The sequence below is a fragment of the Pimephales promelas genome, chromosome 22 (genome assembly GCF_988280905.1).
Source record: "Pimephales promelas chromosome 22, fPimPro1.hap1.1, whole genome shotgun sequence".
Classification (NCBI taxonomy): domain Eukaryota; kingdom Metazoa; phylum Chordata; class Actinopteri; order Cypriniformes; family Leuciscidae; genus Pimephales; species Pimephales promelas.
The window spans coordinates 21,625,643-21,640,966 of record NC_142790.1 but is presented as its reverse complement, the minus strand read 5'-3'; the positions used below and the strand labels follow the sequence as shown (position 1 = coordinate 21,640,966).

Here is a 15,324-nt window from a genome sequence, read left to right as displayed (position 1 = left end):
TAGCCTGTGCTGGATCATCTACATTATTTGAAATGATAGTTTTGAACAAATTGATTATTAAGGAAGTTTTTTTTGTGTGACTTTCACACTCCTAGATAACCTTATTGTGCAATATTTTGTAAAGAGTCGATTGGTCAGTTTCTTTGTTTCTAAAAAATGTTGGACTTTGGTCAGTATCTATTTTTCGATAATGTCTTAACTGACCAGGTTTATGTAGGTTTAAGCTGTAGAGCCACGTGAAATAGTTTGACAGCAAGGTGGACAAGCTTTATTTTTATTTTATCCCTAAGGGAAAACTGATGATCTTTTTGTTCCAGTTCATTGCAGGATTCTCAGGTACAGCAGTCAGAGCTCCCTGTACTCCTGCAAACAATTAAAGCAATTCCAGGAGTTAACAATCGCCAAGCAGACAGTCATATAACTCATAACCACTTTCTCATGCTTGTAATTGTCTGACCTTTTCAAAAATGAAGCTGCTAGTTGAAAACTCTTGTTTATTGTTCTGAAGAACCTTTCTTGTGTTGTGTTTATTTTTAGATTATCTGAAGTTCAGCAGTGATTTCAGTCACTGTCTGGGTGGGTCTGGCTCAAGAGGGATGCGCTCAGTCTCTGAGCTCCGCGATTTGATGGATACTTTACAAAAAAAGAAGCAGGCGTTGGAGAACAGCTTGCGAGCCAATGGGGACTCAAGCCCCTCCTACTTCAGCATGACACAGTCTCCACCCACCACACCCAATTTGCTGTCACCCATCACCTCATCCTCCCCAATATCTTATCAGGAACAAGCCCGCCGATTGTACAGCTCCGAACGGCCACCGCTTGTGGCCAGAGTGCCAATGCATTCATCCAGCAGCATGCCCCCATCTCCTCGCAGTTCCGACCCTCGAGATCGCGACGCATCACTTCCTTATTCTCGACCCATGAGCCGGAACCAATCTCAGGATAGTCTGCTCCTCAATACGCCAGACACTCGCCGTGCCGCAACCTCAGGCTCAGCACTCTCAATGTGGAACGGCTCGTCCACCAGTGGGACTGATTCCCTCCCTCCAACACCAGGGGCCGGTAGTGGTGCAGCTAGCATGCCTTCCAGTCCCCGTCTGACTCGTCGATTCCACACCCCAGATGCGGGACGTAACGGTGGACTCGAGCCCACTCCACGGCAACGAAAGTACTCCGCTGGGTCACTTACAGGAATGAGCTCGCACAGCCGCTCCCTACCACGCCTCTATAGACCCACCGATGCCCAACTCACCCTTCTGCCAAGCAATCGGTCCCCCGACGGCCATCTTTCACCCCCAACTGGAGCCTCTGATCCCAAACACCAGAATGGTCATACTGAAGTAGTTTCCATCTCACTGTCCACCAGACCTGGTACCAAACACACTGTTGCCCCTCCGGATGTCACCATGACATCAGAAGAAGCCACCAGTCCCCGGCAAGCCAAGAAGGTGAGTTTGACTTCCACCAGCTCCTACTCAGAAGTGGACAGGCAAGCTATGCGTGGTCCCTCACAAGCTCTGGAGATCGGTCTCGGGGAAAGGAGGCAGTCGTTCGGAAAGGCAGGGATGGGTCCGCCGAGTGGCTTCAGGGAGAGAAAGGGCAGCATCAGCTCTCTTAGTGGAAAGGAAGAGCTTCAAGACTACCACCAGAGACAGAGGGATGAAAGATTGCGGGAACAGGAAGTCGAAAGACTGGTGAGAGACTTTTGTCACTTTATGTTGTTGATGTGTTGCTTTAAATGCATGTTATTGATCTTATTGTGAATGATTCATCGATGCTTTTGTTTTTATTTGTTGAGCTCATAATTTTAACCAATATCATAACAAACCTTTGACTGATACAATTGACTTCACTTTGGTGACATATGCAGGACTTATGTGTACGTATTGGCTTAAACCTCGAATCAGTGAATGACTAATGAATCAATAATTGAATCAAAATTACTATTTGTACTTACTACAGCATACTACGTTCATTCCTGACGACAGTTGACCGTATTTCAATGCCGATTAACACTTAAGTACTGACTTCAATCTGTGATAGAACGACCACCTTTGACTCAAATCCCACCCTTTTGTCTTAATGTCACATTACGTATCGGTTTTAAATTCTGTTTCATGTTGACTTTAACACAAAATGCGCATATAATTTTAGAAGAATTAAAACATTTGCAGTTCCAACCAATTTGCATGTTTCCTTTTTATTTTTATTCTTTATAAGCGTATCATTCTTCTTAAAACTCACCCAATACAAAGAACATGTGATTTTTTCTAAAATTTTTAACATTCCTGCTCCATGACCCTGTTTTCTTTCCTCATTGTGAGGGGTATCAAGTGAAAAGCTGGTGATATTTCAATTCTTCTTGCAATAAGGCATCTTGAGGGAGCTCAGATACAGGGGATCCCACCAGAAGTATAATTAATCACTAAACCTGTTCTCTGGCATTCCACACAGTTATAAGAAACAGACCATGTGCAGGAAGGCCCCTCTCGTTCTCTGTAGTGGATGCGGTGGAAGACCCAAGCAGAGGTGTGGCTGTATAAACCTCCTATTAATAGACAGCTTGACAGCCCAGAACCACATCCACTTTCATTGAACCCGGCCTCCTGAACACACTCTCTCTGGGAGGGCGCCCACAGCGGCAGAAGATGCTGGCAAATTGCCTACGCTAACATGCTCCATTCTTGCTTTTCAGCTGCTCTCTGTGGGGTTCAAATGAAAGGCATCAGAGTTTTTGTACGCTGTGGTTAAGGGAGGCCACCTGTGGCGCCGCCCTGCTGGGCAGAGGCCAAACCATCAGCGTAGGCCGCCCACTCATTAGCTAGCACCACAACTACAGGCTGGTGATATTTACAAGGCCACAACTGAGCGAAAACAAGGCTGCTACAGGTGGAGATGTATATCCAAACAGACTTTCACAGGATTTCTTAGAAAAACATACTCTCTCAGAGGAATGTAACATTACAGACTTTAACCCTGGTCGTACATGATTTAAAAAAAACCCATTCATTTAAGCATAGCATGTGCGGGTTTTTTTGTTTTGTTTTCAGACCCCAATGAGATCTAAAGTATTGGGAAAAAACTATAGCAACAATTTAATTTCATGCATTTGAGATCTATTTTTATATTTATTAATATTAATATGTTGCTTGCAAAAAATTTGCAGGAATTATTTAGTTTAGGATTATTTTAGGGCTGTGCAAAAATTAATTGCGATTAATCGCATCTAAAATAAAAGTCTGTGTTTACATAATATATTTGTGTGTGCTGTATATAATTATTTTGTATATATAAATACACACACATGCATGTATATATTTAAGAAAATGTGTTATTCATATATAAAATATTTATATTTATATAATATAGATTATGTATTTATATATATATATACAGAATTTAAGCGCAAATAATTCGTAAATATATACATGCATGCATAGGTATTTATATATACACAATAATTATATACAGCACACACAAATATATTATGTAAACACAGACTTTTATTTTGGATGCGATTAATCGCAATTAATTTTTGCACAGCCCTAGATTATTTACATTGACTTTCATGTCCTTGGTAAAGGATCCAGTGAAGTTTTGCCCTTCGCTCATGCATTGGGGCTGATGGCGTGTCATGAGTAATATTTGTTTATTACTCATGACTATTTATATGCACGGTTTGTGTATCCTTTCCCATCTAGTGCCAGCAGTTTTTATTGGGTCCAGTTTCACTCTGAGCCCAGTTCCTGAGAGGACCATCATCTCCCTCTCTCCGTCAGAGGGTTTGTGTTTCTGACACTGGTTTGGTGTGGCGCTGAAGTTGTTGAGTTCATGTCTCTCTGTCATTTATGCATACTGTGCTGAGGAACTTTACTGAACCTAGCATCTTTTTGATGATGGCATGATCTCCTCCTGTGATGAGGAGGTCCGCATGTGCCCTCTGACCTCTGAATATGTTGACAAGGTAAGTAGAGCTCTCTGATAAATACCATGGCAATGCATAAAAATGCTGGACTTGTTTTGTGGCCAGGTTTCAGTTTACAAGGAAACGTCTTCTTTATGAATTTAATAACTGTTAATGTGCCTATGATGCAGGTCGGGTTGTTCATTCACAGTTATATGAACCTGTGTGATCGGTTTTCTTGGCTCTGGAAATGCTCGCCTGAACTTGCTGTTTGTATTTCCATATCAGTCGATAAACACAGGGGTTTGTTTAAGCCAAGTGCACTCCCTCATAAGCCAGGATTGTATTTGGATGTATATGCCTGGTAACTGGTTGTCTCCATCTGGTCTTTCTCTGACCACAGTTTTGGGCTGTCAAATGTGCTTTTCCGCATTTTTTTCATTTAAACGTTTGAATCAAAGGCGATTGGATATTGGACCTTCTTGAATACGTTTGAAGGAATAGAAGTAATGCTCTTCTTTATATTTTACATGGGCTGTTAAAGTGAAATGTTTGTTATTTGGAGAAAAATCTCATGCTGACATGTTTACAACTGCTGCAGGTAAATCTGTGTGCATCTCAAAGGTGAGAAATATTTCCAAAACTTATTCCCTCCAGCTGTCTAGTTGATTTTTTTTTTCTTTTTTCTTTTAAGTTTGATGCTGCATGTAAGTTTGATGCTGCATGTGTATGAATGCATTTTTTTTCTGTCTGATCTATAGGAACGTCAGCGTCTGGAGACTATCCTCAATCTGTGTTCTGGGCTGGGTCGCGCAGAGCAGGACAAAACCGGCTTGGCCGTCGCAGACTTGCAGAAGATCAACAAGGAGCTGGAGAAATTACAGGTGTCAGATGATGAGTCAACGTTCTCAGACTCTGCAAGTTTGTCAGCCAGCATTTCTGCTGAAAACGACTACGGGCTTAAAGCCCGGGAGACCCAGGGCAGCGAGGAGAGACGGGCACGGCAGTTCAAGAACAGTGGACACAGAGAACTTAGGGTGGAGACGACAGCTGTCCTTGGCTCCGCCCCCACCCCGTCTCCTCGACTGACACGGATAAACAAGGTAATTGGTAAAGCCACTTAGGGAAAATGAATAAATGAGAGGAACTGACTTCATGCATCTATTAAAAATCGCCTTAATTGGAACCATTTGGCGGTCATTGCATTTGCATTCCATCAAGATGATATAAATGTCCAAATATATTTTTTGGGGGCATGCAATATACAATATAATATAATTGCTATATTTAAATTAAAATGTAGATATTTAAATGTATTAAACAATGAATTATATTATATAAACCATGGACTTTGGTGTTGTCATATCAGGTCTCTACAAGCATACTCTGAGAGGACCTGAAGTCATGTGTTTGTTTGATTGGTCTGTCCCGGTCGGCTTTACTCTGACAGATTGTTTTCCGCTATGGCTTTATCCAAATCTTTTCTGCATGCAGTGTGTGTTTTAATTTCATTAGGAAATTGAACCATTTGTAAATCTAGGCTGTTTCCTTTCTGCTAATTCCTGTGACCTTTTGGAGAGGTTATATGAGTTTCCCACCCTTCCTTGGCATGCACTTAACCTCATGCACACTTTAATTCGTGAAGGAATGTGCGTGTGTCTCCCCTTCAACTCCCATATAGACTAATCTAATTAGTCTTCCGCACAGGAGTCATGCGTTGGTTCTGTTATTTAATCATCTAAAGATATATGCTATAGTTAGAAGACAATATGACTATAGAAACTAGTTAGACCGCACAGATAGAGCCGAAGCAGCACAGAGACAGGCCCTCGGTAGTATAAACTGTGATGAGAAGATATAAACATCACTGTCCAAATATAGCAGGGTCATGCGCATTGTGTTTGGTTGATCTCTGCCTCACACAATGGAAAAATGGCAGTCTCTTCACCCATACCTAATCATACATGCACGCGCATGTGGATTCTTCCAGGTCACAGGTCAACTTGTTGCTTATAAAACTCAAAACGAGCAGATTGCCTTTCACGGATATTGAAAACCTAGATAAATAATCGGTTTAGGAAATCAAGTATGTATCTCCCCACCCCTCTGTTCCTCAAAGTTTCCGTTGGACCCATTCATCGTTGGTGTTCATTCAGTGAATCCTGTTTCTCAGATGCCAGAAGGGGGCATGTCCATGCTATGGATTGCATTAAAGGGCTTTACACTAATTGCAGTGACAGCCCTGAGTGACTGCTTTGAAATGGTCCAGTGCCGCTTTGAATTACTAGTTTCAGTAATTTTGTTGTGTGATTTTTATTAGTTTTTTTTTGTTGGTAATTAACTTAAATTTGACCTTCAACTTAAATCTTCAGTTAATTGCCAAGACAACATTTTTATTTTGTCTTTATTTCAATTAATGCAAACAATTTTGAATAGTTAATTATATAACAACACTGGTTGTCGTTAGCACTTTAATAAACTTTTGACACAATAATTTGTAAGATTATTATCCAAAGTTGCTCGTCTTGAACATGTGACCTTAAAAATAATAGTAAATGATTAATACCTTAACACTTAAAAACAAACCATCATGAGTTGCCTAAAATGCCTACCTAGACTTTAGCATTATTTGCAGAGTATTATAGTATTTTTAGTTATATTTTAATTTTAGTTTTAGTAATTTTGTTATGTGCTGGTCATTTTTATTAAATCATATTTATTAATAAATAAATACATATTTATCATATTTATTAAACAAATCAGTTTTATTTAACAAAAACAACAGTTTGGAACTGAGCTAAAGTCTTTTTATAATATATTTTAATTCTTACTGCATTGTACAGTGTAGTTATGTGGTTGCCTACAGTATCATGTCTTCAACAGGTGTCTGAGGACGACACACGGCTGAAGCTGGACGTAAGACGTATAGAGGAGGAGAGGATCCAGGTTCTGAATAATATGGAAGAGTTAGAGCTGAAGATCAAAGACCTGGATAACCAAATGGAGGAGTCCATCAGAGAGGTACAGTTGACACATCTGTAGGTCGTATAAGGAGTGGGAGAGATCAGGTATGGTGGGAGTAATGGAAGAAGAGTGTCTATGTGGGAGAGTTGTGCATGTGGCAAAGTAATCAGGAGCTGTGATGAGGACCGCAGTTAGACAAGGAGGTCTGACTTGCCAAGCCTAAACCTGTTTTACTTTCTCTCACTTGCACATTTCATCGTGTTTCGATTTCAATATTTTAATGCTCCTCTATTCTGCCCCCCACTGTAATGCACTGTCCCTTCCTGTCATCCTCATTTCTGCTATTTACTCCTTTCTCTTTGTGAGGATCTGGTGAGGTTTGAAGGCCCAGACAAACTCTTACTGTTAACTCTTTCTGTTACTGCATTTGTTTGGCTGTTGCAGTCAGTCTAAAAGCAATGGACCAATGTGAAGAAATTTGGTGGGACAAGCAACTTGAATGGACGTTACAATCATGCAATGAAGTGAACAATAACTAGATAAGTCTCTTCAAAGTAGTGTAGAAAATTGTTGTGGTGGCTAACAGCATTTCTACCTTATTAGCCTACTTTGACATCTTGAGACCCCTATACTACCTATCAAAAGTTTGAAATAAGTATGAAATATAAAATGTATTTGAAAGAATGATTGTCACCAAGAATAATGCTCACCAAGGATGAGTTTATTTGATCACAAACAGAGTAAAAACACTAATATTGTAAATGATCACTATTTAAAAGAACTGTGTTCTATTTAAATATATTTAAAGTGTCATTTATTGATACTTCAAAAAGCATTATTATTTGGTTGGTCTTCTGGAAGTCAGACTGGTCCATTAGACTTCCATTCAACAAACCCATAATGTCAGTATGGTGATATAGTTTTATTATGTTGGGTTTTATGAGCTCAGAATGCGGGCCTCTTTTTATTTGTGTGAAATGAGGCACCTTCTAGGTGGTCCTGAACGTGGTGACATGACATCAGAGTTGACCACAAAATCATTGAATACATTGCTGTAGTTAATGTCAGCGACTTCAATTGTTTTGATGTTTTTTATTAAATGTATAACTAGATTGAGTTCAAATTAAGTGTGTGTGTGTGTGTGTGTGTGTGTGTGTGTGTGTAGTTGGAAATGGAGCGGGCTCTGTTGGAAGGCGAGCAGGATTCTGAGATGGCTCAGCTACAGCAGGAGAAAGACGCTCTGGAGCAACTTAAAGAAAAGATGTCTGACATCGAAAACAAAGCGCAGACGGAAAAATCTCAGGTATGTGGCCATGATGAAGTCTTCATCAGTGTTGAGGGGTAGTTCTCTAACTATAGAGACACTACTCATTTTACTCAAATGTGCTCTACTAAACTATCCTTTCTTTTAGTGTGCAGTATTGGCAAATCAGATTCATTTTAGGAAATCAGTTCATTCAGATGGTTCATAATATAAATGTCAAAAGTGTGCCACTTGATTTATGCTACTGGTCAAAAGTTTGGGGTCAGCAAGATTATCAATTGAAATCAATTTGATCAATTTAATCCATCTTTGCTGAATAAAAGTGGTAGTTAAGACATTTCCACTTTGATCCACTGACAAGGCTTAATCCTATAGTCTCAGACTATAATGCATGTTTGAGCTGTTTTAACTAAAAGCAATTTACACTTAAAATATGTCAGTGCAATAGTTTTGCCTCAAGATGCACACCAGTAACGTTTTTTTCTAAGGAATGTTTATAAAAGCTACTTAAATGTCCTAAGTGAACTATTGCCTAATCCTGGCTTAGTCTGAGCTGTCTGTGAATCCAGGCCTAAGATTTCTAAATGCGGGTTTATTTTACTTTTTGATCAAATAAATTAGGGTGACCATACGTCCTCTTTTTCCTGGACATGTCCTCTTTTTGGACCTTCGGCTTTCCACAGTCGCTGTTTTTGCATTGCTTTAGGTCCCGCCTTCTCACATGCCACCACTGGTCGTAACGCAAACATTAGTCAAACTACATCTCAATCTTTACCCTCAGCACCACGGCAACAGCAGCCAAGAGACAGAACAGAGATTGCTTGTCAACAGTGGCAAATGCACAGCGTAAAAAAAAGCCCAACTGTAAATTCACAGATGATTTACAGAGAAAAATGTGGTGTTTTCGTCACGGTCGGGATCTGCGTGAAAAAGAATGCATGACCTGCAAAGCTGGCCCGTGGCCTATGTGTCAGGGTCAAATGAAGGTGCTAGTGACCTAGAAGTCCACATAAGGTACAAGAGAACCTTACTGTAACCATATTGTAGTCGATTTGTTTTTAACCTATGGCCATGAATAGAAACAGTGTCATGTATTTTTTTATTTATTTGTTATTATTCTATTGATGTGGGCCAAAATTCAATGGAAATGATATTTGACTTTATGTATTGAAGTACAATTCCATATTTACAAGGTTGTTAATGCACAAGTATTTGTTGATGCACCCCCCTACATGCATCCTCTATTCTGAAAACTGAAATATGGTCACCCTAAAATAAATTCAGCTTTGGTGAGAGTAAGACTCAAAAACAACTTTAGAAACCAAAACTGACCCAAACTTCTGCACAATAGTGTATATGAACCATCCTAATGTACAATTTACCAAAATGAATCACTGATTCATTTGAGGCCTTAAATGTGGAAGTCCCTGTGAGGCATTTTGCAGTCAAATTCTGTAGTTCTTCACTATTTTAGACCAAATTTTATCTAAAATTTTGAATATTTAATAGTTTTTATGCAGGTTTATCTTTTCAAGTTTATTAATGTCACCCTTATTGAATTTCTCACTGGTTGTGTGCCAGATAAATGCTGTTAATTTGTATTATCTGATGGAATATTATCTGTATTATTTGAGTGATGAAGTTTGAGTGGGGCAAGTTGGCTGCTACTAGTGTTGCTTATGGCATTTTTTTACAATCAAAGTTTAATTCAAAGTTTTGCGAAGATGCGGTTTCAAAGTTTCCTTTCCATATTACTTCTGAAATATCAATTCTAGAGTCTCACACACACTTGCATTTCCTGGCAATCTCTCAGTTGGTGTCACAGTTGGTAATCCCAGGCCTGCTCTAAATACACCTCTGCTAAACTGAGTGACACCCCACACTGTTGATGTGAGGGATTTCTGAGCTAAGAAACCCTGGCACCTGCGTCTCAAGTTCAGCCTGACTTCCGGCTCATTCCATTTAGCCTGGCAGCTGCAGAGAAACTCGATATAGCCTACAAACCCTTTAACTGGAGGGCCGTTTCATGGTTGATTTGTTCACTGATCAAGTTCCATTCTGTCTAGGATGCTGCTGTGTTGGCAATGGAGCTACTGTAACAAGGTTTTGTAACAACTATCAAGTGAATACTATATTGTGTTTTCTGTTTTGTTGCTTGGCAAACATAAGTGGCCTGCAGATGGACAATATCACTTGGTGCAAGTCATTTATTGAACATTGGTGTCTGTTATTATATTGCTGTTGCTGCCACTTGGGGCCATTCTTTGCAGTGAGTGTTGCTTGCATGCAAAGTGGCCATTTTCATTAAATGTTTAGTTCACCCAAAAATAAAAAATTCTGTCATCATTTACTCACTCTCATGTCGTTCCGAACTTATAACAACATCTTCGTAAAACAAATCAAGATTTAACGCAACACATGAGAATTAACCTCATCGGTTCTTGAGCTTAAACGAACATGCCTGAGCTTCCGTGTGTTGCAAAGATGACACGATCGCTTTATATGAACAGATTGAATTTAGGCTTTTATTCACATATAAAGCGATCGTGCTTCTTCAGAAAATTAGGACTAAACCAATCAGTTCATATGGATTAGTTTTACACTTTCTTAATGACTTTTTTGAAGCGTCAAAGTGCTAGTTGCGAATACTGTCAATGGAGGGATAGAAATCTCTCAGATTTCATTTAAAGCTTCCGAAGATGATTGGTTTGGAACAACATGAGGGTGAGAAAATGATGACAGAATTTTTTCATTTTTCAGAGAACTTTAATATTTTTTCAATTGCAGTTTAGTTTGAACTGATTGCTGAGGTGTTTTTCCCAGTTGTTTGAATATTTATGTTGATTACATCAGCATCATGCAGTTTATTTTCCTGCTTTTTCTTGTTCTCCATTTAATTCAACACCTCCATATCCATCATACACCACTTGTGCTGTTGCTGACTTTATGTAGTAACTAACCCTACCCAACCCCCCTGCCCCAGCACTAACCCTTCTCTCCTCTCTTCCCTGCATCCTTTGCGCGTACGTGCAGGACAAAGCCAAGCTAGATGCGGAGCGTGTAAAGTTAGAGCGACTGGTGCATCTGCTTGCAGAGCAGAAGACTCAGTTGGACACCTGCCCTGAAGCCTTGAAAGAGCAACTTCAGCTGCAGCTCTGCAGGGTCAGTACTTACGCACGGCCTTCATCATCCTCTTCCTCATACCCGAGTCTATCTCCTCTTCATCACTAATGCTTGCTTGTGTTTCACTTCCATGAAAGACATTTGGGCTGTCTTGCATGCGCTTCCTGTATATAATAATTGAATGTATCGCATATATTTGAATGTAAGTTTTATTTTATATAATCTAAAATGTTGTTCTGGCACCAATGGGTAAAGTCAGGGTTATATTATATTTATTTAATAAATTAATTTTATGTGCATGTGACAATATTAAGCAAAAATTCACATTACTGTAATCTAAAATCTAATTTGCATATTGTAATGCATAGGATCAAAAACATATTTGTAATGTAATATTTTTTGCCTTACAATATACATATCTCATATTGCAAAAAAAAAATTGAAAATCATTTAAAGAAAAAACGTGTATATTTGATGGTGTTTTTTCATATATACAATATTGTAATGCAGAAAAACATTACATTTAAAGATTATTTGAATTCACTGATAAGAGTGATATACATAAATTGCTATCCAAATAAACTAAATTGTTAAATTTCAATATTGAGAGATGGTAGTGGGTGCTTAATTGTCATGAAGATAATGTAACAATGCTAAAAATCTACAAATACAATATCATGTTTGTCCCAGATATGTTATTGACAAGTTTCATTAGATTCACCCTGACAGGCTGATGCACATTCTCTGTTAGTGACCACATGAGCTGTTAATTAAGTTATAGGGAAGGAACAAGGTTATTTAAAGCCGGTGGGTCTTGAATGAAAGTGTAAAGTACAGTAGCTGTTTCTGTAACAGAGTGGAATGGCTGCTGAGTTTCTCTGTCGCAGAAAGTCATGTTATGTGAGTGTTGACGTGATTGATAGGACCACTGACTCTAAAGGTCAGTAGTCACGGGTGAATGTTGTTGCTGGTCCTCTGTTCACTGGCATGTGGTGGCTGAAGGCTTGTTTGGCCTGGTTCCAGCAGAGTGAAACTTTAACCCCTGTCTCTCCATCCCTGGGGAAGGTGGTGGAGCAGAGGGGATTTGGTGTGAACTGTTGTTGGTTTCTTTGAGGCTGGTTGAACTGTGGGTGTTTTACTACTTCAATTCCTTTCCACTTTGAAGATATGGATCTAGCATAAATGTAGACGGTCATATTTTTTGTCTATCAGGATGCAGAGACGCTAGAGGTGGAGGCCAAGCGTTTTGAAGACCTAGAGTTTCAACAGCTAGAACGAGAGAGTCGTCAAGATGAGGAGAAAGAGACTCAGACTCAACACATTCTCAGGGAGATCGCAGAATACCAGCGGAGCACCGTCACACGCAAGGTGAGTTTCCTAGAAATGCATTCATCACCCTATTGGTGCCTGAGAAGTTCTTACTTGTGATTTACTTATGAATGTGTTTAAAAAGATGATGAGATTTGGGACTTTTTCTCTTATTGACAAACACTGGAAGATTTAATCCAGCACAATTAAGAGCAAAATACGTGCATTAGGTGTGTAATTGCATTTTAGCTCTTTTAGCATTTTTAGCATTTTAGCATTTCTCTTATGCTAGACAGCTTTTGTTTTGATCAATACAGTAAAAACAGTAATATTGTGAGTTATTATTACCATTTATAGTAACTGTTATCTATTTATGTCCATTTTAGCAGTCTTCGGTGTCACGTGATCCTTCTGAAATCATTCTAATATGCTGATTCTAATATGCTCAAGAAACATTTCTTATGTTAACAGTTCACAGTTGTGCTGCTTTATATTTTTGTGGAACAGTTTCAGGATTCTTTGAATAGAAAGTTCACAATAACAATTTAACTTCATTTTTTTGAAACATTACAAATGTCTTAACTATCAATCTTTTCCTATTCATTACATTATTTAGTTACTGTAGTTACATTACAGTAGTTGTAGTTTTACCACAGAGAATGATGGGAAATGCAGTTTTATCACAAGCCTGTCTCTTAAAGTGGCAAATGAGTAATATTTTCTGTCCAGATTAATAGTTATCTATCAACTATACACAAACTGAGTACAAACTACTGTATATTGCAGTCAACATTCACAAAATGAATGTAAGACTAAATTAACTGATATCATTTAGCTTCTACCATTTGACTCATCTTTAAAATTGAGACTTGAAAAAAAAAATTGAAACGAAATCTGCGTTTTAAATATGATCATTCATTTCCAACATGTCCAACACATGTGTGACACCTTTAGGAAAGGCTCCTGGCCTTGAAGAAACAGTGTACCCAGATTTCCCAGCAGGCTCAGAGGGACAAGGACAGCTTTGTGAAGGAAAAGAACAATCTTCAGATGATGCTACAGCAGGTCTGTCTTTGTAATATCACCATATAGCCATGCTACAGTATTTTTGTTTCCTTTTTTGTACCCTTAATTGAAAATAATTTTCTTGCTATTTTTCCAGGAAAAGGAGAATCTTATCAACTTGGAGAAGAAATATTCCGAGCTCACTGGGGCATTGGGTTTCCCTGTCAGTCCCATCAGTATGAAAGAGGTAAGCCTGATAGGATTGTGTCCTCTCTGTGTATTAAAGGCAAATCTTCTTTGTCTTGACAACATGGACTATGGCATCCTCTCTTGGACTACACATGTGTTATGGGCCTGAGCACTTCAACCATGTGTGGCTTCCCCAAAAGGTTACTATAACACAATGAACTATAGTAAATAAGGAAGTCTTCACTTTGACTGCTGTTTCGCCCATGCCCTTATCACAACCCTTGCAACCTGGAAATCTTTAGTTGCAGAGAGTTGTTTGTGTTTCCTCGCTGTGGAAACGGGGTCTTTCTCCCCCTGTATTCCAGGACTGCTTCCAGTTGGCTGACGTGTGTCCGCCTCATAGTAAATTCTGCCATGCCCACAAAACCCTGTCTCCACTTCCTGCTGACCTGCTGATGTTTTCTTCTCTTCTTTCCTCTCTTTCTATCAAAAACGCTGAGGTAACGCACTTGCAATGTGCATGCAAGATAATGTTTGTAGCTCATTTCCTGATTTCCAAAATACCTCCTAACATGCCACTTCTCTGGGTAGTTAAGATTTAATAACGCTCTTGATATTGAAAATAACATCCTAATTATTTCCTCTTTTACTGTTTTATCAATAAATTCCTATAAATTCCACTTGTTTGGATCCTTTAAAGAGGTGGTTTACCCAAATCATTAACTGAATGACTTTCGTCTACTGTGGAACATTTAAAGAAGTTATTTTGAGAAGATATTTTGAAAAAACAATTTTGGTTACCATAGACTTCCATTGGATGGACATAAAAAACTTTGGTTAATCTTTATTTTAAGGTGACGTAGTTGCATTGTACTTGGATAAGTACTGAGTAATATTAATTAACTACATGTAGAGTTATTTAACTTATAAGTAATTTAACTTACTATAGAGTTAGGGTTTGGTTTAGGGTTAGTTACTTAATTATGCATAATATACTGTTATTACTATAGTAAGTACATGTAGTAATGTGTAACTGCGTGACTTTAAATTAAAAGTGTTACCAAAACTTTTTCTCAAAATATCTTCTTTTTTGTTCCACAGTAGAAAGTATATTTTGGACCAACATGTGGGTTAATACTGACATAATTTTCATCTTTAGGGTGAACTATCATTAACATTAACTATATTTATTTATTTATTTACATTTTAATTTAAATTAACATAAAAACATTTTTATTTTATTTTAGGGATTCATTAGTTATTCATTTGCTTATTAATCAATTTAACCTCCTTGAATGTCTTTCTTTTCACCCCCTTACCTCTCCCCCCATTTTCCGAATGGTTTGTTCCACAGGGCTATGTTACAGTCACTGAGATCAATGAACTGTACTCTCAGCTGGGGGTAGACCCTACCCCAGCCCCCCTCCCCACCAAAACCCAGTCCTCTGACGGCCCTGCAACAGGGACTGACCCCAGCCCTGACCCCAGTCCTTCAGAGAGCTCTGCCCCACCAGGAGAGGCTGAGGTGTGTGACCAGGATGGTTTATTTGTGTTCGAAATTGAGCAT

The 15,324-nt window shown here is 38.8% G+C and overlaps 1 protein-coding gene across 7 annotated transcripts in view; it reads left to right on the top strand.

Annotated features, from left to right (window-relative positions):
- The window catches only part of phldb2b (pleckstrin homology-like domain, family B, member 2b), a 42,663-nt gene that overhangs the window by 16,182 nt on the left and 11,157 nt on the right, over nucleotides 1-15,324 (top strand). For 3 of the 7 annotated variants that reach the window (XM_089125489.1, XM_089125494.1, XM_089125493.1), the window contains 10 exons: nucleotides 538-1,694; nucleotides 4,666-5,007; nucleotides 6,788-6,925; nucleotides 8,034-8,171; nucleotides 11,166-11,294; nucleotides 12,468-12,623; nucleotides 13,518-13,628; nucleotides 13,726-13,815; nucleotides 14,123-14,257; nucleotides 15,112-15,282. In XM_089125489.1, the coding sequence (XP_088981615.1) occupies nucleotides 538-1,694; nucleotides 4,666-5,007; nucleotides 6,788-6,925; nucleotides 8,034-8,171; nucleotides 11,166-11,294; nucleotides 12,468-12,623; nucleotides 13,518-13,628; nucleotides 13,726-13,815; nucleotides 14,123-14,257; nucleotides 15,112-15,282 (2,567 nt within the window). The remainder of the gene's footprint in view (nucleotides 1-537; nucleotides 1,695-4,665; nucleotides 5,008-6,787; nucleotides 6,926-8,033; nucleotides 8,172-11,165; nucleotides 11,295-12,467; nucleotides 12,624-13,517; nucleotides 13,629-13,725; nucleotides 13,816-14,122; nucleotides 14,258-15,111; nucleotides 15,283-15,324) is intronic. The other 4 variants (XM_089125490.1, XM_089125491.1, XM_039684865.2 and 1 more) reach the window with 4 other exon arrangements.